The 26,027-nt window shown below is 47.5% G+C and overlaps 1 protein-coding gene across 3 annotated transcripts in view; it reads left to right on the top strand.

The window, feature by feature from the left end:
* MEIS3 (Meis homeobox 3) overlaps positions 1-26,027 on the top strand; it is a 55,139-nt gene that overhangs the window by 4,043 nt on the left and 25,069 nt on the right. For 2 of the 3 annotated variants that reach the window (XM_063140517.1, XM_063140518.1), the window contains exons 2-5: positions 272-474; positions 9,941-10,088; positions 17,951-18,001; positions 20,601-20,651. In XM_063140517.1, the coding sequence (XP_062996587.1) occupies positions 272-474; positions 9,941-10,088; positions 17,951-18,001; positions 20,601-20,651 (453 nt within the window). The remainder of the gene's footprint in view (positions 1-271; positions 475-9,940; positions 10,089-17,950; positions 18,002-20,600; positions 20,652-26,027) is intronic. The other variant, XM_063140519.1, reaches the window with a different exon arrangement.

Raw genomic sequence — 26,027 nt, 5'->3', positions numbered from 1 at the left:
TTTTTCTCAGAGAAAACCTTCCACATACTTGCTTCAAAAGGTCAATGACTTTAAAAGCATCTGCCTGGGTTTCTCCTCCGCCTGGTAATATATATATATATCTTTAGGTATGCTTAGATTTGGGGGGATCCCCGATATTGGGGGTGTGCTATTTATTTGGGGTACATTGTGGTGAGAAATGCGATCTGTGTGCTTAGATCGGGCGACTAAACTTTCTCTCTCTCTTCTCCTCCCCCCTCACCTTTTCGTACCTGGTTCTGCTCCCCTTAAGTACGATGAATTGGTACATTACGCCGGAATGGACGGGGTGTCTCTGCCGGGATTTGGAGACCCACATACGGGCAGGGGTCTGCAGCATCACGCTTTGAATCAGGGGTCCCCTTATGGATCCGCTGGGGTTAACCACCGGCCTGGGTTGCCCCCCGGGCTTGGAACCAACGACGCCTTGAAGAGAGAAAAGGATGAAATTTACGGGTAAGTCGAACTGGTGCTTCATCCCGTATGAAAGGGGGGAGGGAGAGAGAGAGAGAGAGAATCGGATGGTTCTGATGGGCCGAAACTTGGATCCCCGGAATCAACCGGGCTTAAGAGGGTCCATTTCCCCTAGTTTGCCTCAAAACCAATTTGGGCACGAAAAGATCTCCCTTTCGCCACTTTCTTTCGCATCTGCGTCGTTTCTCTCCAAGTCCTCTTGGATAGGGATAAACAAACAAACAAACAACCCCAGAAAGTTCCGGCGTGCGCCTCAATCTTCCTGAGCATCTGTCCTCGGTAGTCAATCCCACGGTGTCTCGGCCAGGTCAGTGGGCAGAGAGAGGGTTCACATCTCCAGAGCTGCAACCCAAGAGGAACTTTGCTTCACTCGGAAGAAAAATGCGTCGAGGCTCTGGTCTGTTGCTGCGGAGGGCTTGCTTCCGAGGAAGCCTGCCTCGGGGCCGTGCGGTCAGGTCGCCACCCCTTGCACGCTTGCTTGGATGGAAATCCCCCCCCCCCCTCGCTCTCCACTCCCCGAAATAATCGAGACGAGGTCAGATCTTCATTTTCGGTTCCGCTGGGACCTCTCTCTCCACGCCTAAATTCTTCCGGATCTCTTGGAGTCCAACCCTAGCGGATGGGATCTCTGGCGTCACTTCAGTAGATCTGCCCACAGTCTTCTTTCCCACGAAACAGGGATCCCTGACTGGGCTCATTTAACGAATCGATTCAGCGCGCTCCTATGCTGGTGCGCGCTCCCTCTTTCTCGTCTACCGAGGGCTGTTAATAATAGTGGATCTCGTCAGCTCTTCAGCCTGATCCTATGCAGGTTTACTCTGAAGTAATCCTCACTCTATTCGACGTTGCTTACTCCCAGGTAAGTCTGCGCTGGTGGCAGCCTGAATGAACAGACCGGTCCCTCCGAATTCTGATCAGTGAGGTTGATGGTTTCCATTCCAATCAACCAGGTTCCTTTTGGAATCTTTTGTGACTGGGTTCCCCCACGGATCCCCTCGCTTAAATCACAGCAGGAGGTGTCTTGATTTCTGGATCGTCTTAAAGATCTGTTTGAACTTCAGCTGGGTCGTTTCACGTTGTTTCCAAGACTTGCTGCTTAATATCACGTCTTTCTCATTAGGATGAGATTATCTGCTTTACAGCTCTCTCTCTCTCTCTCTCTCTCTCTCTCTCTCTCTCTCTCTCTCTCTCTCTCTCTCTCTCTCTCTCTCTCTCTCATCGTTTCTTCAATGCAAAGGGATGGCAATGGCAAATCCGTGTTCCTGAATTTCTTCCTTTTATTCCTCATGTGCTTATTATTTCTAATCTCAGGTGGGTGTCCTTACTAAAAGATCTGTTTATCTTTTGGCTACGTCTCAGAATTTCCATACTAGATCTAAACCTGTTTAGTCTCCTCCATCTCGCTTAATTTCTAGCAACCCTGCTGCACACATCTACTTTTTAAAGGCCTTTTGCACTCTGGTAGAGCCATGGGGTGAACTCACAGAACAGCAAAAATAAGCAACAGCGGATGTTTATATCACAGTGTTAGAATTTTACCAAGGCCCGAGAGCAGTAACAAAACAAACACAAATCCAGAAGAATTTTATTTTTTTATCTTCTGTTTCAAATACAAAGAGAAAGGAGCCTGAAAGTTCTAAAGGTAGGGAACAGAAGGCAATGGTGGCTGAGAAATGGCTAAAAGTGAACAGAAACAATAGTATCTCAATATCAACTTGCAAAGGCTGCAGCCAGTGCTCCATTTTTCCATGCTTTGCAGAGACAGCTTCACCAGGCACCTATTATTATTATTATTATTATTTATTTATATAGCACCATCAATGTACATGGTGCTGGTTCAAGTGGCAAAATATGGAGCATCTTTAGGGGTGGAGAAGTGGGAGATGGGTCACTCTCTGCCTCAGTTTCCCTGTCTGCAAAACTGAAGTAGCCACCTACCACCCCGAGTAAAGAGGATAGTTTTGTTTATTTGCAGACAAAATGTGCTTTGTTAAGGAATTGCGGAAGACGCTTTTGAACTGAATGGTCAGCATCTTGGCTGACAAATTCACGGAGCTGCGTTATTAGGCTTGGTGCTTCCATGGTCTTCTATCAGTGGCCATCTCTCTACTTATGGATACCAGACTGTGGTAGGATAAAGACGGTGTGAGCTCCCCAAATGCATGTATCAAGGCTGAACTACGGCTGGAAACAGGACGTTGGGCTAAATGGCCCTCTGAGCTGATCGAGAATGGGAATATTTTTTAATTCTAACAAGATTGCCAAATGGTGTGTGGGCAGACGGAGGAGTGCTGTACGTTGCCCACACCCAACTCAAAAGTTATCTATCTATCTAGTGATCTAATGAATGTGATTTATCACTGCACAGACAGGTATTTTGCAAACGGATTTTGTTGCTTCTTGCAATAACCCTTTGTGGCGGATCGTTCCATACAGACAGTCTTTGTACCACAGAGCCTATCGTGGGTAGGTTTGGATGTAGCCCACGCCCAGCTTCATATCTTCAAGGACTTGGAGATACTTTGATACCTGACATGGACAATCCACACTAGTTTGTTTGTTCTGAAAAAGTTTAATAATAAGCAATGAAATAAATGGCCAATTACTGCGCTATGAGGCATTCAAAACCAGCTGTCAAAGTTGGCTGCTCGGATCACTCTGCCTTATGGTAGGGGTGGTTCAATGTAAGAACCTTTGGTCTGATTGCATAGGGCTCATCATGAGTCCACTTAGCCCAGTGCCCTGTGTCCAAGACGGGACAGCAGTAGAAGCCCACGGCTCACCCCTGTTCTGTGTCTCTAGGATTCAAGGTCATACTGCTGGAGGTTTAGCTATGGGAGCTAAAGCGGCTGATAGACCTTTTCCTAAATGGATTTAATCCCTCAAAAAAAAGAAAGTATACCAGTGAATGGTCCACCACCACCACTACACCTCGTGGCAGAGAATTCTGAATCCCTGCTCAGCCCCAAGGCTCTTGGCTGAGTCTTGGTTGGCAGGATGTGGCCAGATAGCCATAAATTCATAGAGTCATTACATGCGTTACCACTGCTATGTGGAAACTGGTTTAAAATTGATCTTCGTGGCCGATATTTCTGTGTGGTTGGCCCTCTGTGTGCCATACTGCCTGAGCTTTCTCCATGCTTCCAGGAAGGCTTTGCTTCCAAGTCTGTACAGAAAATGCCCCAAATCACCCAAAGCATTTTACAGTCTCAAATTGCTGCACTACGTTATTTTATCTTATCCATATAAAGGGCAGCTGGCAAGAACGAAAACCAACTATAAAATGCAGTAACGTTTGATAAAATAACAGTACTATAAAACAGGGACTGCAAGAGCGGTGGGGGGCGGGGGGAGAGGAAGGAACCTTGGTTGGAAATTGTGCTGGGGCAGCACGTTCCAGATTTCTTGGCGTCTTGAATTGTAGGCCTCAGCTCTGTGACGATGCAGTGGGGCATCTTTTGGCTCGTGAACAGCTTCGTTGGCGATCCAAGCAGCCATTTGGGTTGGGGGTGCAGCTGGATTGCCCTTCCTCCAAACAGGGTAATCATTGCAGAGGCCTCTAGTTTGCAAAGATGCTGCAGCTCTTGTCTTTGAGAGTTACTTACCGAATGCAGTTGCTCATCTGGAATCTTCCTTCTGGGGCTCTTTTGAGGATAAAAAGGGTAGGATTCATTGCAGAGAGCCCGACCTTAAACGTGTGGGCCGAGAGAAAAGAGAAATTGATTGGTGGGGTGGGGTGGAGAGACTGTCGATTCCTAAGCAAAATGGAGTTGGAAATTGGCAACTCCTGAACTCAGTGCTCAGTAACAACAACAATAACAACACCACTTCTTCCATTATGGTAATACATTGCGTGAACCCAGATGATGTACTATCTACTAGGCGCTGGCCAGATGTGGATCTGTTTAGTGTTGCAAGTTTGCCTTCACATCATGCATGACTTGGGGGAAAAACATTACATGGAAGCAGGAGCCATGGTTTTAAGAAAACTTTCTTTCATGGAATCGACACTGCACAACGCAGCAAATAATACGCAGCACAATCCTACGTGCTTGTTTGGCCCTTGGACATACGCGCCCAACTTATTTCAATGGGGCCTATTCCACCATCTGTGTACATAGCCTTGATTGTGATTAACAGCGTGATCCTAAGCGTGCTTACTCAGAAGTAAGCCCTATTTATTTATTTAGAATATATACCGCTCCCCATTGAAAAGTTTCGGAGTGGTGTACAAGATAAAATGAAAATAAAAACACAATAAAACAGTTAAAACAAAAGTTAAAAGAAGCAAAAACAGAAATCCAAGGCTGCATATTAAAGAAAGGCTTCTTGGAATAAAGATGTTTTCAGGAGGCGCCGAAAGGAGTACAAGGTTGGCGCCTGCCTGGCCTCCAGAGGCAGGGAGTTCCACAGGAGGGGGGCCACCACGCTGAAGGCTCTTCCCCTGGTGGATTCCAATCGGAGGATGGATCTAGGTGGAACCACCAGGAGCAGGCCCTCGGATGACCTCAGTGACCAGGCAGGTTGGTAAGGGAGAAGGCGCTCTCTCAGGTATCCTGGTCCCAAGTTGTTTAGGGCTTTGTACACAAGTACAAGAACCTTCAACCTGGCCCGGTAGCGAATAGGCAGCCAGTGCAGTTCCCTCAGCAGAGGAGTTCCATGCTGGAAAGGGGCATCTCCGGACAACAGCCGAGCTGCAGCCTTCTGCACTAGCTCCAGCTTCCGGAGCAGCTTCAAGGGCAGCCCCACATAGAGCGCATTGCAGTAATCCAATCTTGAGGTTACCAATGCCTGTACCACCGTGGCCAAGCTATCCCTGTCCAGGAGAGGCCGTAGCTGGCGAACCAACTGAAGATGGTAAAAGGCACTCTGAGCCGTGGTGGCTACTTGAGCCTCCAACGACAGAAATGGGTCTAAGAGTACCCCCAAACTATGAACCTGTTCTTTCAGAGGCAGTGCAACCCCATCCAGAACAGGCTATGAGCTATTAAATGTTATAATTAAACCTCTCTTAAAATAATTTCCCCTGGACATTTTACCATTTTAAAACATAACGAGAATGAGACAAATAGAATAAACTGAAAACATGCAGCGAATAAACATTGTCGACACAGCATAAAATATAATACCAGGTCTAAGAGGTAAAACCACATTGCGGGGACTAAAATAATAACACATCTATATATAGTCTTTAAATGACTTGAAAAGCCTGGGAGAGTAGGAAAGGCTTAGCCTGGCACTGAAAAGACAGCACTGTGGGCACCAGGTCGGAGGGGCATTCATGACCTGGGCGGGGGGCACCACTGAAAAAGCTCTCTCTTTTCGTTGCCACCCTCTAAGCTTCAGCATGAGGAGGCACCTGAGGAAGGACCTCCATGGGTCATCAGGCAGGTTCACATGGGAGGAGACATTCCATCAGGTAGTGAGGTCAATAGCAGCACTGTGAGTTGGGCCTGCAAACAAATTAAAAGCCAACTCAGGCGAGAGCGGACCACCATAATATGATCACAATACCTGGTCCCAGTTGGAATTCTCATAGCCATATTTTGCACAAGCCAAAGTTTTGGGGCTGTTTCCAAAGGCAGCACCATATACAACACATTACAGTAGTCCAAATGGGAGACCATCATGGTATGAATCACTATAGCTAGGTTATTCCACTTGCTTTTGAGCAAATATGATTAGGAATGAGCTATACAGTAGGTTTCTTTAAAAGGGAGGGTAGCTGTGATTCATGAAGGGTCATGTCACATATCCTGCGTAAATAAAATGTGGGTTTTCCCACCAAATGTCCGCTTGGGTTGGGATCTTCGGCCAATCCCAGCTCTTTAACCAGGGCACCTGAATCATACATATGTTATGTTTGTCGCATCTGCACTGTACATTTTTAGGTGTACACTGAAAAAATATAATATGTGCTGTAGTTCTGACGACTTACACCCTGATCCGTGCCTGCTTACATAGAAGTAAGCCTCACTGGTTTCAGTAGGGACCATGTCTAACTCTTGGTGGATTGTGCCCCATGCGTTTAGGTACAGGGGCGTTTGAAAATCTCTTTCCATCGACCAAATTTTCCACCGCTAACGTCTTTGACCCCACACAAAAATTTATGGACCAGTCCGGCTGGGCATTTTCACTCCTTCACCCCAACCAGCTGACAGCTCTGTCATTAGGAGCAGAAAGGTGATGGCACAAAGTGGGGTGTGGGTGTGGGTGTATAAATATCCCCCCCCACTTTTGCCCATTGAAAGAAAATACTCCCGTTTTTTTCCTTCCTCTTTCAGTTTCTCAACTTGATTATCCCTTAGATTCTTGGGGATGTTGTTTCTGCATGGCTGGATTTTTTAAAATGAATGGTTAAATATTTGCTGTAGTGAATAATTATATAAATATCTCTTTTCGACTGTAAAGAAAATACATTTTAAAAAAAGCTTTAAGGGGAGGGGCACTGAGAACTGAAGACATGAACTTTAAAAGGCAAGTGTAGCTCCCCCCCCCCCCAAATCTCACTCTCCTTTCTTGCCAGTGTCTGAGAAATCAGTTATTAACATCAGAAGAGCCCTGATGCTGGATCAGACCAAGGGTCCATCTAGTCCAGCACTCTGTTCACACAGTGGCCAACTAGGAACCCAAAATTTATTTATTTACTTATTGCATTTCTATACCCCCCAATAGCCGAAGCTCTCTGGGCGGTTCACAAAAATTAAAACCATGAAAACAATTCAAAGCATAAAACAACCAACAGTATAAAAACACAGTATAAAAGTACCATATAAAAGCACAACCAGAATAAAACCGAGTGGCAATGCAGAGATGAATACAGATTTAAAATATAGATTTAAAACTGCAAAGTTAAAAACTAAGATGACAAACTGTTTAAATACTGGGAAGATAAAAAAAGGTCTTCACCTAGCATCGAAAAGGGTATAATGTAGGCGCCAGGTGACCCTCTCTAGGGAGCTCATTCCACAGCTGGGGTGCCACAGCAGAGAAGGCCCTCCTCCTGGTAGACACAAGCAGGACATGAGTGCAACAGCACCCTCCCGCCCATGTTCCCCAGCAAATGGTGTATATAGGTTTACTGCCTCTGATACAGGAGGTGGCACGTTGTTATTATTAGGAAGAACTTTTGGGCACTACGTCTTTGGTGTGGATTGGGCTCAGTTGTTCCAAGGCAGGAGAAATATCATCAAAAACACTAGGTTCTAACTCAAAAGAGCAATTCTCACCCCCCAACCAACTTACACTGAAGGTTGGGAAATGCAGAAACTAGAGTGTCACTGGGAGAAAACAGCCTAAAAGAAACATGATGGATTTCCCTTCCTTTCGTCTTTGACTTGCGTCTTACAGTTTGACGCTTTCCAGCCGTCTTAGAACGAATCTTTTTTTTCCACCCTATGAGACATTAAAGTACTCTGCCTACATTCCCCTTTCGCCCCCCCCCCCAACACCCTACCCCCAAATCCCTGGTTACAGCTGGCAATGGTTTTAATTTGCAATTTTTCTCTTAGAATGGGACAGGCTGAGGAAAAGAGGGGGAAATCGTGCAGGATTTTGCCTTCCCGTCTGTCTTTTTCTAAAAAAAAATTTTTTTTTGCTTGGTTTTGTTTTGTTTTACGTATGAGATCTAAAAGTTCCGTGGAGACGCTCACTTAACAGTTACACCGTGCTGGGCCTCTGCTACAAATATTTGTGTAACATATGGTGCGTGAACTTGTATAATGTATAGCTGGGAACACTCTGTCTCTCTAGCTATCCATCCAAATCTGGTGGGTCTGAGGGGGGGGGGAGTGCGAGGGGGGGGGTGGACTAAGGGATGGGCTTCACTGGTTGGATGTTGAAATGGTAAAGGCATAAATCGCAGAACAGGATGGAGAGGGGCTCCCCCGCCTCCCCGGACCCACGAGAGACATCTTTGAAATAACTGTGATCCTAGTAGAAAATAGTTTCAAATAGGACATACCGACCTTTTTTTCTTTTTGAGGAATTTCTCTCTATTCCTCCCACCCGCCACCCCAGGATCTGCTCTTTTCCTGGAACATTACAGATCCCTTGATCTGCTCTTGGATGAAGATTCCAAACTTGGATGAAGAATCCAAACCAAAATCGCAAACTTACACAGCTTTTAATAATTGTGAATTTACTTTAAAATAAAATAAATTTACTATGTTGCCCCTCCCCCCTTTTTTTTAAGCATGGGTCTGCGTTTCCTTGACACATGCGTGTGGATCCCTTGATGAGGTTGCACTGTGGTGATCTACTTGTGTGAACGGCCCTTGTTCACACCACACCAGAGACAGGGCTTCTGTATCCTTCGCACGACCTCAGACGATGTGGTCTGATGGAGTCGGGCAGTTCAGATATCTGAAGTTCTCAAGTGTCGGTGGGGCAAGAAGGGGTGCAGGGAGGTCAGGGGTGCGCACATACATGTGCGAATGGACTGGATGTGTCCAGTGTTTAAAACTACTTCTCTGAGCTTCACTGATTCTACTACTGAGTCCACAGGGCCTACCTGTACATAGCCTTTTCATGTCAGGATTCACTCCTGTGGCGAAAGGGTGTGTTGGAGGCATGCGCAGAGTGCCTTTTTGTTCCCAATGAATAACTGGGGTCAGCTTTCCTCAACCCCCTGCTCTCCAGCTGTGTTGGACTGCAAGTGAGCCAGGTGGCTACCAAGAGAAGGGCCTTCTCTGCTGTGGCACCCCGGCTGTGGAATGAGTTCCTTAAGGAGGTTCGCCTGGCATCTACACTATAATCTTTCAGACGCCAGGTGAAGACCTTTTTATTCTCTCAGCATTTTAACAGTCTATCAATTTAATTTTAACTGGGCTGTTTTAAATCGGTGTTTTACATTTGTATTTCTGCACCGCTGCTGATTATATCCCGGTTGTGTTTTTATATTGCATTTTGATATCATGGGGTTTTTTTTATACTGTTTGTTTTATACTTTGAAAGGTTTTAATTTTTGTGAACTGCCCAGAGAGCTTTGGCTATTGGGTGGTATAAAAATGCAATAAATAAATAAATAAATCCCATCATTCCCAGCTGGTTACAGTCTTGCTGGGAAGTCTGAGCCAGACCGTCTCCGTGCACGGGGAGCAACAGCGAAGGTTTCCAGATGTCTCTCCTAGAAATGAAACACAGGGAACCAACATACTTTCTTCCAATTGTCCATGAGTTTTAATGTGCTGTAATTCCTCTCCCTCACCCTGCTCTGCACCTTTTGAATGGTCCTTAAGCACCAATGACCCGCGGGCCCTTTCGCCTTGCGTCATGCCGGTGGTGCGGCCATTCAGGAAACGTGACGAGTACGGAGCTGTGGGGGGGAAGACTTGCGTACTCAATCCTCCCTGCCTCCTCCTCTCTCCATTGCTCTTGGTTTCTGTTCTGAGCTGAAACGTTGGCTGGTGGATTTGCTGTACCGTCTGTGTCTTCTCTTGTGTGGCAGGCACCCCTTGTTCCCACTGCTGGCCCTGGTCTTTGAAAAATGTGAGTTGGCAACTTGCTCTCCCAGGGATACTTCTGGCTCCTATCCAGGAGGAGACGTCTGTTCGTCGGATTCCTTCAATGAAGACATTGCCGTCTTTGCTAAACAGGTTGGTTCCTGGAGAACGGGAGGCGCAGGAGGGCGGGATAAGCCGGAGCCCCGGCGGTTGTGGTGGGGACGCTTGGCAGGGGAATGAGTAGGGCTTTAGGCTAGCTTTGCAAATCGTTCTTCTAAGATGCTAGTCCATAAGAATGTTATCTAGTTCACCTGACCAACTCTTACCTATTAAGTAATTTGTGGCCTTTATAAATCCAGCTTCTGTAAAGCTCACTGGTTTGGTTGCCTCAAAACAATTCTCAACTCGCCACAGGCGACTAGGCTGTTTACAAGTCTGCGTTAGGTCTTTGGTCTCAGGGGAAAGGTTATTATTATTGGATAGTTATTTGTGCCATTAAGAAGAGCTCTTGCACAATCATTTCTTTCAGCAGGGAATACAACAAAGAGTCCTGTGGCCCTGTGAAAGACTGGCCAATGCGGAATGGCAGGAGCCACACAAGATTTCACGGGTCTGACAAAATGGGCTCTGCCCCGTGAAGGTTTAGGCTACAAGAGATTTGCTAGACTTTACAGTTACCACAGGACTCTTTGCAGTGGAAGCTGGTGGCTGCATGATCAGTGGGGCGGTGACGTCATTTGATAGCTCCTTTAGAGTTCTGACTGGTTTTCGTTGAAACCCAGAGTGGCTTCACTGCCCCACTGACATCAGAGCCACCAGCCTCCACTGACTCTTTGTTAATTCAGTAGCATGGATACTTCTATAAATGGTCACCCTCTGAAGGACCCACTCTCCCAGCATGCTTTTGGCTTAGGCAAGGAAGGCGTCTCAGCCAGGTGGAAGTAGTCACCGAGAAGTCCCTGTTCTGATGTGGTAACCAAGAAAGCCCAAGTCTGCTTAATACTTCCAGTATCAGGCAGAATACGTCCATTTTGGGTAGCACACAATGGCCAGGTTCGAGAGCTTATACCACAGAGATGCAGGCGTAGAACTCCTCTCTCTCTCTCTGCATCTGATGTCGTGTAGGGTGACCATATGAAAAGGAGGACAGGGCTCCTGTATCCTTAACAGTTGCATTGAAAGGGGAGTTTCAGCAGGTGTCGTTTGTATGCAAGCAGCACCGGGTGAAATTCTCTCTTCAGCACAACAGTTAAAGCTGCAGGAAGCCTGCCCTCTGTTGTCAACCCCTGCTGAAATTCCCTTTGCAATGCAACTGTTAAGGATACAGGAGCCCAGTCCTCCTTTCCATAGGGTCACCCTAAAATACAGAATAGTGCTATAGCGATCGGAGGATTGGCGTGGAGGTGCGGCCGGCGTGGTCACTGCTGGATTGCCAAGTGGCAGTGTCCTGGAGCATCCTGACACATAATCTAAACCACAGGATATTTACTGCCAAGCTCTCCTTTGGAGGAACTCTGGGAACTGTATTTCTGCTGGGAGGGATCTGATAGGAAACCATTAGCCCCCTCCCAAGGCTACACACTTCCTGTGCTTCCTTGGGGAGAATTAAGAGTCCAATTAGTTTCAAGCTAATTGCTGGGGAGAGCAATCCTGTGGCCCCCAGACAATGTCGGGGGGGGGAGGGATAGGATAATTCCGATTCCTGGATCAGAGGTTGGAAACAGCGCTCTGACCTTGGACCCAGGGATCCAAGCTGCCTCCCACTCCCCTTTGCAGCCGGCATGGAGAGAACCGCACCGGCTGCCTCTCCGAGATTGGAAAAACAACCTTGGAGGGAAGGCAAAGGAGGCAGGGAAAGGCCTGGGGAGGCCACCAAATACAGAGTCCTCTCTTTTCCTTGGCCTCCTTTGCTTGGGTTACTAAGGCCCTTTCTACACCTAAGGGTTATCTCAAGAAAATGGAGGGATCATCCCTGCCTGCTTCCGGGATCCCCTGTGTGGCAATTGGATGCACAGGAACGATCCCGGGACGATCCCGGGATACAGAGCTGGTGTAGACATGCCCTAAGTTAGGGCTGCTCCACTCTAGCTGTGCTTTATAAAAGCAACTTAATGTACAGGCAGTGATATGTTCATACCACATAATCCAGTTACCCCCTTTTCCTTGGGATACTCCCCTCCCCTCTAAAGAAACACCAAACCTGTATTGCATTTGGGGGACATTTGAGGGATGTCTTTGAGGCTCCAGCCCTATCCCTACTTACCTGGAAGTAAGCCCCACTGAACTCAGGTTTCCATCTGGGTACACGTGTATAGGATTGTGCTGTAAAATCTCCATCCCCTGCTTTTTTTTTTAGTGTAAGCACTATCTTCCCTTTCACACTTGCACACCCACCGCTTTTGTATCCAGATAGTAAGTATTGCTGAATGAGTTGGAGTTCTTAGAGTTAAGTGCAACTAGAGTTGCACCGTTATGAGATTTATTATTATTATTATTATTATTATTATTATTATTATTATTATTATTTATTACATTTGTATACCGCCCTGTAGCTGAGGTTCTCTGGGTGGTTTAAGGAAAGGAAAGGAACCTCTCGTGCAAGCACTGAGTCATTACTGACTCTTGCTGACGTTTTCTTGGCAGGCCTTACAGCGGGGTGGTTTGCCGTTGCCTTCCCCGGCCCTGATTGCCTTTCCCCCAGCTAACTGGGTACTCATTTTACCGACCTCGGGAGGATGGAAGGCTGAGTCGACCCGAGCCGGCTGCCTGAAACCAGCTTCCGCTGGGATCGAACTCAGGCCGTGGGGAGAGTTTCAGCTGCAGAAACTGCTGCTTTACCGCTCTGCACTTAAAAACAATATACAAAAATTTTAAATCACGAAAACATACAATTTAAAACCACAAAAACATACACATTTACACATTTTCTTAAAGCATCTTGTCCTTTAAAAGATGTGCCCACCCTTCTGAGGGCCAGGAAGTGGAGCATGGCTGCCTGGGGAATGCTGGGATTTGTAGGACGTTTTCCCGTCTATAGACGCATAGGACAGGAAACTTATTTATGGCCAGTTTACTGGCATACCTTGCTTCTGCATCCAGTGCAGGACGAGAGTTGCCAGCAAGGCGTAAACGGGGATAGAGGTGGGGGCAGCAGAAGGGAGTTACAGGCAGCCCAAAACACTTGCAAAGGAGACGTTTGTGCCTCTCTGCATTCCACATAAAACTCAACTGGACTGCAGCTGATTCTTATTTCAATACTGGCAATGAGACATTGTCCACATAGCGGTGTCCTCGAACAGAGGGAAGCAGCTAGCTGGGTTGCCATGGCTCGCCACCCCCAGCATCCGCCGCCTGAGGTAGTTGCCTCACTTTTTTTACCGAATAGTAGGGCCGGCCCTATTTCCATCAATGGCAGCATCCCCACAGCCTGGTATTTTACAGATGTATTGGATTACAAATCCCATCAACTCCAGACCTTGTCATCTGGGGGTGATGGGAGTTGAAGTCTAAAACATCTGGAGGGTGTCTTGTTGGGGGAAGGCTAGTCTGTGGAATGTTGCAATGTTTATCTTCACACCGTGGGGAGAAAAAAAATCAGCCGATGATTCCTGCAGCTCAAGTTGCTCTTAAAAGCACAGAAGCAGACCCGGCTGTTTTTTCTCCTCCAGTCACTTGGAAAGCATAGCTGAAATTGTGTGTATGGTGTGAATGCTTTCTTGTCTTTCAATGTCTATAAAGGGTGATACAAACACTGCAAACAAACACAAGGTGTCCTATTCTACATAGATGTAAATGAGGAAGTCTTGGAAAATAACATTTGGGTTCCTGATGTTCCAGTGGCATCATTTATGACTGAGCAAGTCAGTCAAGCAGTAAGACCAAATATGGGAGTAATAAGATATATATGTTGGCACTATTGAATAAGATCAAGTTTCTCTCCTAAAGAGGTTCAGATTGGGGTGTGTGTGTGTGGGGGGGGATATCATAGATAACCACCTTGGCTGCTATGTGATATTCGGTGTTGCCAAATTCTGTTTAAACAAAATCTAGCCTCTGAAGCCAAGGGCTTCTGAATATATGCAGAGTGTTTTCCCCCATCCCTATAAAAGGAATAAAGTTTTGTTGATAAAAGGGACTCAGGGCGAAGTGCTTTTGAGCATGTGCAGAGTGCCTCTCCCCTCTGCCAGGAAGCAGCTTTTAAAATAAGTGATTCTAAGGAGTGCTTCTAAGCAGGAACATTGCTAGGCACTTCAAAGAACCGCCCCCCCCCCCCCCGGCCCACAGCATACAAAACTGCATGTAATCTGGACATGCTGATTTATACCTATATATGCAAATTTAGAAATAATTACCAGGGCTTATTTTTATTTCACAGGAGGCAAAGCCAGCCATTGAATTTCTCACCCACATAATCTCTAACAAAACAAATTCTTCAATTAATTTGCACCCTGCCCCAGATCACCCAAAACCAATAGGAAGTTTACCCCTTTCCCAAGCTTAATTGCCATGCAGGGAAAGATTCTTTGGAGGTGGTGGAGTGGGTGTGTGTGTGTGTGTTCAGCATATAAGAAGGGAAGGGAGTTAACCTTTTCTTTCCCAGGGGCAATCCCCTTTGAGTATTGCCCCCTGCCTGGGAAATAACCAATGGAAAAAACACATACATCTGGGAACCCTGAGAAATAGATCCGGGAGCCAGGCCTAGCAACGCCCCTGCTTCTAAGCATCTGCAAATGCCCCCCCACTTCTCTAAAATGGGAGCTCTCCTCCCAAGTCAAATAGCAGTTTATTTTAGTTAGGACCATGGTGTCGGAGGAAAGGGTTAAGTCCTCTCCCCCCCCCCATGGTGCAATCCAGATTAAGCCCCCCTCCCCACACCTACTATTTCTGGTTGAAGAAACTATCCCTCAGCTTCTAGTGACATGTTCCCCGTCGCCTGTCATCTGGTCTTGAATATTGCCAACTCCTCGTTTCTTTTAATTTTATGGAAATTAGGGAAACAACAACCAAAAACATTTCTATCCCACATTTCCTCTCCAGCTGGCTTGACATCTTTCTGTTCTGGCAACCGGGCTGGAGGAGGAAACCCTGGCTGGCAAAGCTAGTTACGTAGACGATTTCCAGCAAAGTACTGAGGAACACCCTCTGATCGGGGATGTGGGTTGATTAAACTCCTGCGTTTTGGAACGCTCAGCCGCAGTGGCATAGTGAGGCCAGAGCAGGCAGGGTCAGAAATCTGGGACATTGATCGATTGATTGATTGATTATTGCATTTTTATATCACCCAATAGCCAAAGCTCTCTGGGCGATTTACAAAAATTAAAACCATGGCAACCATTCAAAATATAAGACAAACAGTATTAAAGCATAATATAAAATACAATATAAAAGCACAACCAGGATAAAATCGAGCAACGGTGCAGAATTTAAGACAGATTTAAAATACGAATTTAAGACAGCAAAGCTAAAATTAAGTTAAAATTAAGTTAATGGACTGTTAATAGACTGACGTTTAAAAGAGTGTAGTGTAGATGCCAGGCAAACCTCTTTAGGGAGCTCGTTCCACAGCCGGGGTGCCACAGCAGAGAAGGCCCTCCTCCTGGTAGCCACCTGGCTCACTTCCTTTGGCAGGGGCTCACGGAGAAGGACCCCTGAGGATGATCTTAAGGTCTGGGCAGGTACATATGGGAGGAGGCGTTCCGTCAGATAACCTGGCCCCAAGCCGTTTAGGGCTTTGAAAGTTAATACCATCACTTTGAATCAGATCTTGACCTGGACTGGCAGCCAATGAAGTTGTAAAAGGACTGGCGTAATGTAATCTCGCTGGCCAGTCCCTGTTAGTAAAAGTGCTACCCTGTTTTGTACCAGCTGAAGTTTCTGGACCGTTTTCAAAGGCAGCCCCACGTATAAGGCATTGCAGTAATCCAGACGAGAGGTTTTGATTAGCACACACACTGAAGTCATCTGCCAGACTTGGTCAGAATTCTCTGTTCCCTTTGAGATTAGCTGCAGTCCCCACAGTAGCTGGCAGAAAATGAATTTCCCCAAGAAGAAAATATTGTTCCCGGTTGTAATGCAAGGATTTTGGAGTGGCCAGTGGTGGCTGGTGTCTCTGATGTCAGTGAGGTGGTAAATCTGCTCTGGGTTTCGCTTAGTCAGAGCCTTGAAGGAGCTAGTTAAGGTTTGGTAGCTCCTTTAGTGTTCTGAATTGGTTTCAACGAAACCCGGAGTGGATTCACTGCCCCACCGACATCGGAGCTGGCCGGATCTACACTACTGCTTTAGAGCACTTTAAAGTGCTTTATAACTGTATATGCAGTGTGTCCTGGGCCCCAGCAGTTGTCAAAACTGTTATAAAGCACTTTAAAGCAGTAGTGTAGATCCTGCCTTGGTCTTGATTGGGCAAGATGACCCGTTAGCTTTACATCTTCACCTGCTCCTGGTGAAGATGAAAACTGCTAGAACCGGTTTGTTGATACGGATCGACGCCGCTGCCTGCATTTTTGGACTCTCCTTGGGGGCATGGCTCCGGTGAATGTCAGACATTCTCATCAGTTAACTAACATGAGAAATCAATGAGCACTTCAAGGCCAATTTCTCCTTCACCTTACCGGGGTTGGAACAGAGGCCAGACCAGGGCCATTTCTACACCTGCCTTTTTTCTCCAGGATAATCCCTGGATCATTCCTGTGCATCCAAATGACACACAGGGGATCCCGGGAGCAGGCAGGGACGACCCCACAATTTTCCTAGGATAACCCTTAGGTGTAGAAAGGGCCCCAGGTCACAAGATTTGCCCTTGAGCATGAAACAGTGTGCAGGAGAGTGAAGCAAAGTACGTTGTACATGCTAAAGCCTGTAGTGATGAGTTCAAATATTTTCTTTTTTTTTGGAGGGGGGGAACCCACAACGCTGTCTCAGGAGGAAGGAACATAGAGTGGAAAAACAGCATGGGGGCCACTGAAACTTTGCCCTCCTTCTTTCTCTGCAGTTTCTCTGCTCCAACCTTCCCCCCCCCTGCAATTCCAAGCATCTCCTGTCTTCTGGGTCCAATGTGTGTTTTCGTAGGGGCAAATTCACATTTGACACCCTATTGGGAGAAGAGACCCTAGGAGAGTGGACCTGAAACAGAGAAGTGGCAAAGAGAGAAAGGGTTAAGTGCGTGCTTCATCTCTGTTCCAAATAACCCCCTTTTTCTTTTTCTTTTAAAAAAGGCATTACTAGGCTGTTATGTGTTAGCTATGTGCCATTTGTCCTTGAGACAGAGCTGGGAATTAGAAAATCCCTTTTACTGGGATGTAACTCCCCCCCTTCCTTTGGGCTATTTGCCAGAAAAACAAACTGGTAAAGTATGGTTCTTTCTCCTTCCATAGTTATATATATTTACGCTTAAGTCAGACTTCTCCAACCAGATGCTCTGGACTACAACTCCCATTGTCCCCAGCCAGAATGGACAAAACATTTTGCCTTGGGCTTTACCTTCAGACGTGCCCAAAATGGGTCCCACCCTCAAACTCCCTCTGAGCTCCACCCAAAGGTACCAGAATTCTGGATTCCTAGAGTTGGGACCCGTGTTCTTATAACCTCGGGAACCGGGAGCGTCAGGCTCAAAGCCTGGGCCTGTTCAGTGCTTTGAAATGGTTTACTGCCGGGGTTTCGTCTCTTTCGTTCCTTAAAGGAGACATATGGAAGGAAACTGACCTTGCGTTTTGGAAGAGGGAGGGGAGATGTTGAGGAATTTTAAAAGCGCGGGGGGGCTACCGGAGGGAGAGATGGGGGGGCGGGGGGCTGAAAACTCTTGAAAGTGAAATATACATACTCCTGCCAGCTGAAAGTCTCCTGGGACAAGAGTCGCATTTTTTGCCATTTCTTTACAGTTTCTGGGAAATGAGAGAAACAGATTTTTCAGCGAGGCGCATCTTATACTTCCCTCTATCATGTTTTCCCCTTACTAACGCTCCTTCTGTTTTCTTCTCTTCCCCCCCTCCTCACCCCCTCTCCCAAATCTCTATTTTTAGGTTAGGACAGAAAAACCTTTATTTTCTTCCAATCCTGAGCTGGATAATTTGGTAAGGATGCTTCTTCTTTCTTCGCTGTATTAAAATTTTAACACCACCAAAAAGGGTTCACACACACACACACTTTTCCTCGTCATCCATGTCTATTTTGCACAGGGCTGTGGGGTTCCTTCTCTCTCTCTTTGACCCTGTTCAGACAACACGCTAAGCCACGGCGGTTAAGCATTTTCAGCTAAACATGGTGGCTTATTAGTGTGTCGTGTGAACCATGACTTAGTATGATGTGTGAACCATTTTTTTTTTTAACCATAGTGGCTACATAAACTATGTGAACTGTTTTTGTGAACCGCCCAGAGAGCTTTGGCTATTGGGTGGTATAAAAATGTAATAAAAAATAAAATAAATAAATAAACAAACAAACAAATAAACAAACAAACCATTCATCTCAAAAGGATGGGTGGCCTAACTATGGCTTAGTGTGTTGTCTGAACAGGCCCAATCTCTCTCTCTCTCTCTCTCTCTCTTTAATTATCCCCCGTTCATACCTGTGTCCACTGAAACTGACATGTTGTAAACACACACCAACATTCTTAAAACTGCTGGTCAGTAACTGGCAATGCATGGGGCCAAATACGGTTTATGAAACGTGATTTCCAGGCCCAGCATTGGCTGCCCAGTGCTCCTACATCTCCCTTGACCAGCTGGGGTCCTTCTCCTCAAAGGTGAGTCAGGGAGTTAAGCCCGTGAGCCATGAATGGTTCAGTTTTTGCCTCAACACACTAGGAGAGTGTCCCCCCACTGCCTCTCAACCTGCAAAATGGGAAGAATAATAGCAGCCGGCATTAATGGGCTGTTGTGCAGACTAATATGGAATGGGTCTGACGAAAATGGATTTATCCGGACGATGCTTGCCAGACATTTGTAATTAACTCTCTTTAAATCAGACTCATTCTCAATCAGCGCAACCTCTCTGCTGCATCGCAGGCCCAGTGATGTCATTGGGCCGACAGGCTGCTGTGCATGAAATCCTTGTGTCTTTCACCAATTTCGTAGCGAGGGCTCCCAGAAAGTTATTCAGGCCCTGGGTCCTGCCACGAGCATGTGCGACAACATCCAGGGGTGCCAGGGACCATGGGAGGTGTAGTTCCTCTCTCACACACACACCTCCCAAATTCCTTGTATTCATGGTGGTGGTGTTTTTTTACTTTACCAACCTTCTCTCAACCTAGCCTCCTGCCCCGATGGTTTGGACTACAACTCCCATCATCTTCAGCTGGCAGGGATGATGGGAGAAGAATTCCAAAACATCTGGAGGGGGCACAGTTGGGAAAGCCTGCTCTAAGACCTTTGGTCTAAGGCCTAAAAGGATGGTCCTTTGCACCACAAGCTCCAGATATTTCCACCTCTGAAGGAAACAGCGGTGTTTCCTGCATTAAATTTTATTTATTTATTAAACTTATATACCGCTCCCATAGCCAGGGCTCTCTGGGCGGTTTTAAATATGGATTTAAGAAACCTGTAATGTGTGTATTTTGTAGGTGTGTGAGCATTCAGTATGGACGTGTCTGGGAAACCTGACTGGGCCAGGGTTGTCAGATGCAGGGCTGGCATCACAGGTCGCCACGCCATAGCAGGGGCCCATGGACAAGAGGCCCTGCCCCCGAGTTCCTCCTCCTCCTCCTCCTCCTCCTCCTCCTCCTCCTCCTCTTCTTCACCCTTGCAACCTGCTTGTTCAATGGTGGTGGTGATGGTGGTACTGGTGGTGGTAAGGAGCAGCACTAGATGGCCCTCCTCACTTGACCCCTGGATCTCTGCCTGCCAAGCAAGCGTTAGTAACGACAACCATCTGTCAGGGATGCTTGAAGGTGGATTCCCGCATTGAGCAGGGGGTTGGACTTGATGGCCTTATAGCCCCCTTCCAACTCTACTATTCTATGAGAAGGAGGAGGAGGAGGAGCAGAAGGTGATGACAGCAGAGAGGAGGTAGTGAGAAGGAGGAGGCCCACTGAGATGTCTTGCCCAATGGCCCCCGAAAACCTGGAGCTGGCACTGCTCAGATGAACGCATGTGACATCCACACATTTCAGGTTTGCCCTGATGTAACACTGCTGTTTCCCATAGCAACTGGAATGCGTGGAACTGACCTCGCATAACTCCTGCAATGAATTTACATCGGTTAACTTTGAATATGGATTTAAGAAGCCAGCTGCCCTGCTCGGGCACGTTTACTCAAAAGGAAGCCATCTCATTCAGAGAGGCTTGCTGCCCAGGAATTTGAAAAAGTAGAACGGTCCTCAATCCGTTCTTCGCACTTTAGCAACTCACTGCCACAAGATGTTGTGAGGGCCGCCAATTTGGACGGCTTTAAAAGGGGGTTGGATAAATTCCTGGAGGCGAAGGCTGTCCATGGCTACTAGCCCTGAGGGTTGTGTGCTATCTCCAGTATTCGAGGCAGTAAGCCTGTGTGCACCGGTTGCTGGGGAACATGGGCGGGAGGGTGCTGTTGCACCACGTCCTGCTTCATCCCTGGCCGATGGCTGGTGGGCCACTGTGTGAACAGAGTGCTGGACTAGATGGACCCTTGGTCTGACCAAGCATGGCACTTTTTATGTTCTTATCGTCTTAACCTGTATTTTCCTTGTAATTACAGATGATTCAAGCTATCCAAGTTCTGAGGTTCCACCTTCTGGAATTAGAAAAGGTACGGAGGTTTGCTTTGCAGTTTAGTTCATTCCTCTCCATGCTGCTGCTCTAATGGTGGTTAATAATAATAATAATAATAATAATAATAATAATAATAATAATAATGGATTCTCCTCCTCCTCCTCCTTCTAGAAGTATTTGGCTCTTCTGCAGCTGAATTCTGGGCTTAATAATATGGCATCCCACACATTTTTCTGGGTTTCTGCCAAATTGCAGTATTCACACAGGCCTGAGAAAAACCTGAGGTGGTCCTTGGGAAAAGAAAAGGGGGGGAATAACTGTGCCTCATACCAGGGGAAACCCAGCAATCTCAAACGATAGCATTTAAAGCAAAACAGAACCCAAACTATCCTCAAGCAAGAAAAAGTTTGCAAATAATTTCCCATTCTCACTAGCAGCAGCAACAGCTGGCTCCAATTTTGAAGCATCTCCTCATATGGGAACAAGACGAGGAGAAGTTTTAAAAATAGACTCGGAGTCCAATTCTCCATTATGTTCTGTATTCTTTACCAGGATTGGCACCAGAATTCATGGGTGTCCGAATAAGTTCTACGACAAGGTTGCTCCCTACATATTCCCCATGGCCTCTTGCTAACCCCTGCCTTCCCCAACTTGGCCCCCTGCAGATATGTTGGACTACAACTCCCATCATGCCCAAATGAGTATTCCAACACAACTGGAGGGGCACCAGGCCAGGGAAGGCCGCTTAACCCTGAGAGGATGAAGGAATCTGTGAATAATACCGTATTTCTTCAATTCTAAGACGCCATCGACTGTAAGACGCACACTAATTTCAGTACCACCAACAGAAAAAAAGCTTTGATTCTAAGAAATAATAAAAGCACCCGCGATTCTAAGACGCACCCCGTTTTTAGAGATGTTTATATGGGGAGAAGAGTGCATCTTAGAATCGAAGAAATACAGTATCCATTAGGGATGTGCTCCGCTTCTCTTCGGTTCGGAGAAGCAGGAGCGAGGCGGCCTAATTCGCCTCCGAAAAAGGCGGAGGCGAAGAGAGTCAGGGGGGCTGTGGATCGAGGCGAAGAGGATCGCCTCAATCCGGAGCTTCACCTGCAGGTAAGTGGGGGGGGGAGGGGGACTAATCTGGTGCTGCCGGTGGCGCCATTCATGCGGCGGCGGCAGCGGCAGCACCAGGTAATGGAGCAGGGAGGAGGGACACTTACCTTCCTCCATCGCGGGCTTCAATCGAGGCCCTGGTTGAAGCCGGAAGTGAAGGCCGAGGCCCCTTCCGGCTTCAATCGGGGCCTCAATTGAAGCTCGCGACGGAGGAAGGTAAGGAGGTGGGGTGGGTGGATGGCTAGTGACGGCGGCAAAGCTGGATCTCGCTCCGCAGAGCGGAGCGGGAGACGGGCGGAGCAGCACGAAGATGATCGGGCCCGATCCGGATTTTCCGGATCGGGCCACGAAGCGGATTGGGGGGTCCGTGCACACCCCTAGTATCCATGTTTATGATGCTCTCATAGGCTAAATGGCTCCATTCACAAATCTCCTAGTTGCTCCCATGCTCCAGTTTTCCTCCACTCTTTCTGTGCTAGGTATCTCTGTCAAGGACAGCTTGTGAGACCTTAGAGCTGAGCTATCCGTCAGCTCCAAATTTAGCAAAGCATCTGTGGACTTGTCAATGAGAACACTCCGATGTAGGGACTTAGGTTCAGCCCACCTCATTTAGTGTGGAGCTGAGCTGTCTGGCCAGGATGCAGCGAGATGCTTTGCCACACAGCTCAGCTCCATCGCAGACTTGATGAGCATTGCTTTTGCTTGTGAGCTGGCAAGGTTCGAGCTTCATCCGGACAGCTCCAATTGTTCCAGGGGGACTTGGCCACAGGTGAAGCTGAACAAAAGCACCAAACGAAGAGATGGGGGTTTCAAAGATGAGGGGACGGTGGGTCAGCAGCTCCAGCGCGCTGCTGTCACTCTGCTTCTCCTGTCACCCGTGCCTAGGCCTAAAGGCAGGTCCTGATTTGAGGCCTGGCTCAGCAATAAGGCCGGGGAACACATGCTGCTTAGGCTTTAGTTTCAGGCGCAAAAGCTGGATTTAATCCTTTTTTTCGCTGGGGGTTGTTCCCTAGCAACTACTCCACTTTAGACCTCTGGGCCTTGGCCAAAGGCCTGGGCCTACTGCGTTCAGAAATGTGAACCATAGATATGTACGGTGGGTGGGTGGGTGCCGTAGCTCAGTGATCGAACACAAGCATTGCAGGTTCGATTCCCAACGCTTCCAGGTAAGGATAGAAAAGGAATTCTTCCTGAAAGCCTGGAGAGCCACGGCCAGTCAGGCAACCATGCTGGGCTGGATGGACGCCTGGCCTGACTCAGTGTGATGTTCCTATGGTTACTGCTGCAGTACTTGCAGCACAGGGTTCTCATTGGTGCAAGCCCCACCAGCATGCCGTCCTGTGGGCCAGCTGCCAGCATTGGAGCATGCAGAGCTAGGCGGGGAAACGTTCCCCTGCTATTTTAAGACCAGTGGCGTTGCCCTACTGCAGCCTTCTCCAACCTCGTGCCCTTGAGATGGGTCGGTCTAAAACGCCGGTTGTCCCTGCCTGTGGGGAAGATAGGTGTTGTAGTCCAACACATCCGGAGGGACCCAAGCTGGGGAAGGGCTACTTTACTGGATCACACCAAAAGTCCCTGACCATGGGGATGATAGGTCTTGTAGTCCAACACATCCGGAGGGACGCAAGCTGGGGAAGGGCTACCTTACTGGATCACACCAAAAGTCCCTGACCATGGGGATGATAGGTGTTGTAGTCCAGCACATCCGGAGGGACCCAAGCTGGGGAAGGGCTACCTTACTGGATCACAGGAAAAGTCTCTGACCATGGGGATGATAGGTCTTGTAGTCTAACATATCAGAGGGACCCAAGCTGGGGAAAGGCTACCTTATTGGATCACACCAAAAGCCCCTGACCATGGGAATGATAGGTGTTGTAGTCCAACACATTGGGAGGGACCAAGCTGGGGAAAGGCTACCTTACTGGATCACACCAAAAGTCCCTCTAATTTGGGGTTATATTCCCAACAATGGCCCGAGAGGTCTGTCCAAGAAGCAGGAATGAAAATAACGCCCGTGCCTTGTTAACTGTTCCTTACGTTTGGGGGAAAAAAATCCATAAAAATACGCATGGATTTGCATGCGGAAAACAAACAAATTCGCACACAGCCCCAGATGCTGACTGATCACTTCTACAGGCCCTTTCTTGGGCCCTGGGAAATGGGAGGGGGTGTGGAGGATTCTTTCAAGCCCCCCCTCCCTCATTTAAGGAATGATTGCCTCTGCCCACATCCACAAATGCCACCATTGGCCTCTGGGTGGGGGGAAGGGGGATGGACACACACACACACACACACACACACACACACACACGAGAGAGAGAGAGAGAGAGAGAGAGAGAGAATGGCATCCTCTTTGCCAGGGTAATGAGCTCGTTACCCGCACAATAAAACACTGTGTTTGTAACCTGATAAAATCCCTTGTTAATGTGATAATTAACCCTTTGATTCGCACAGTGGGCACCTGCTGTGAAGCAGGCGTAGTCTAGAAACTGGCGGGTTTAATCCTTTTTCCTGGGTAAAGGATGAAAAGAGGTTTGAGTTCAGAAGAGGGAGAGCGGGTCGGGGGCGGGTTCTTTTGGTTCGGAGGTAAGGTCATGGGGAGATGAAAAGGCGGTGAGGTGAGAGGGGAGGGACAGGCTCCAGTCAGCCAACACTGAGGAAACCAGCATGGAGCTTAGATGTTTGGCATGGACCAGAGTATGACCCTCAAGCTCCCTGCTCTGCTTTGTTTACTAAAATAGTTTTGAGTGGACAACATGCCCCATCAGGCATATTTGCAAGGTCTGGGGTTTTAGAATCTGGGCAATCTCAGCTATCTGGTTTTAAAAAAACCAAAAATTTCCTAGACCTCATTGCTCCAGGAGGAGCTTTGAAATGGCCATGTGTCGAAAAGGATTAGAAATAGTAAGGAAGGCCGTGAATATTTTATACCTCCCAGTTCCTTGTTCCTGATTTCTTAGAGCCGGCTTCTATACAGTCGGCGGAATCGAATGGCACAGGCTTTCCTGGATTGTACGATTCCAGGCTGCAGGGGTGAATGTCGGGGTGGTAGGTTTGAATGCTTCCCTGTGAAAAATGAATAGCACCTACGTGAAGCAAAGTGAGACCATGAAGAATGGCAGAGTGGGAGTCAGAAAGATCTGGGTTGTGGGGCCCAATCCGCTAGGAACGTTGCCCTGGGCAAACTTTGCTGCAATGAACCGGAGTGGCAGTAGAGAAGAATGGTTTAAAAAGTTCCCAGTTGGATTGCGCTATGCGTTAATTAATGGGAAGGGGGGGTGCAATTTGGGTTTTCTGCCTTGAGCATCACAACGTCTTGATCCAACCCTGCTTATGAGTAAAACAGCGGACACAACGTTTATGACATCACAACCAGCTGTCGACCAGGGACCCACAATCAGGACACGGTGCAACAGCACCCTCCCACCCATGTTCCCCAGCAACTGGTGCACACTTACTGTCTCAGATACTGGAGGTGGCACATAGCCATCAGGGCTAGTGGCCATTGCTAGCCTTCTCCTCCAAGAATCTGTCCACCCCCCCTTTTAAAGACATCGGAATTGGTGGCCTTCATGACATCTTGCAGTCGTGAATTCCACAGTGAAACTGTACATTGTGTGAAGTCCTTCCTTTTATCTGTCCTGAATCGCCTGCCAGTCAGCTTCATGGGACGACCCCGGGTTCTAGTATTATGGGAGAGGGAGAAAAATGTCTCCCTATCCACGTTCTCTGCACCATGCATCATTTTGTACACCTCTATCAGGTCTCTCTTTTGCCTCCTATTTTCCAATCTGAACAATCTCAGCTGTCGTAACCTTCCCTCACAGGGGAGACGCTCCAGTGCCTTGATAATTTTAGTTGCCCTTTTCTGTATTTTTCCTCCGCTCCAGCTCAAACAAAATACCTTATACTGAACCTAATGGGCAATAGCACCCAATGGGCAGGTAGAATACTTAGAGCCAGCATCTCCGGGTGCCTACTCCGAGGGAAGCTCGGAGGGTGGCGACAAGAGACAGGGCCTTCTCTGGGGTGGCCCCCCAACTGTGGAACAATCTCCCTGGCAAGGCCCGCCTGGCACCAACATTGTCATCTTTTTGGCGCCAGGTCAAGACTTTTCTCTTTTCCCAGGCATTTAGCAATATGCCATGACCACGGGTCTGTTTTTTTGGCTCATCGTTTTTAAAGTTGTTACAGTGGTTTTAAATGTATGTGTATTTTGCTTGTTTTTGTGGTTTTTAATCTTTGTATATTGTTTTTAAGTGTTTTTATCTTACAGTATGTGAACTGCCCAGAGAGC

This window comes from Elgaria multicarinata, chromosome 13 (assembly GCF_023053635.1).
Source record: "Elgaria multicarinata webbii isolate HBS135686 ecotype San Diego chromosome 13, rElgMul1.1.pri, whole genome shotgun sequence".
NCBI classification, from domain to species: Eukaryota; Metazoa; Chordata; class Lepidosauria; order Squamata; family Anguidae; genus Elgaria; species Elgaria multicarinata.
This window is presented reverse-complemented; position numbering and strand designations above follow the sequence as displayed.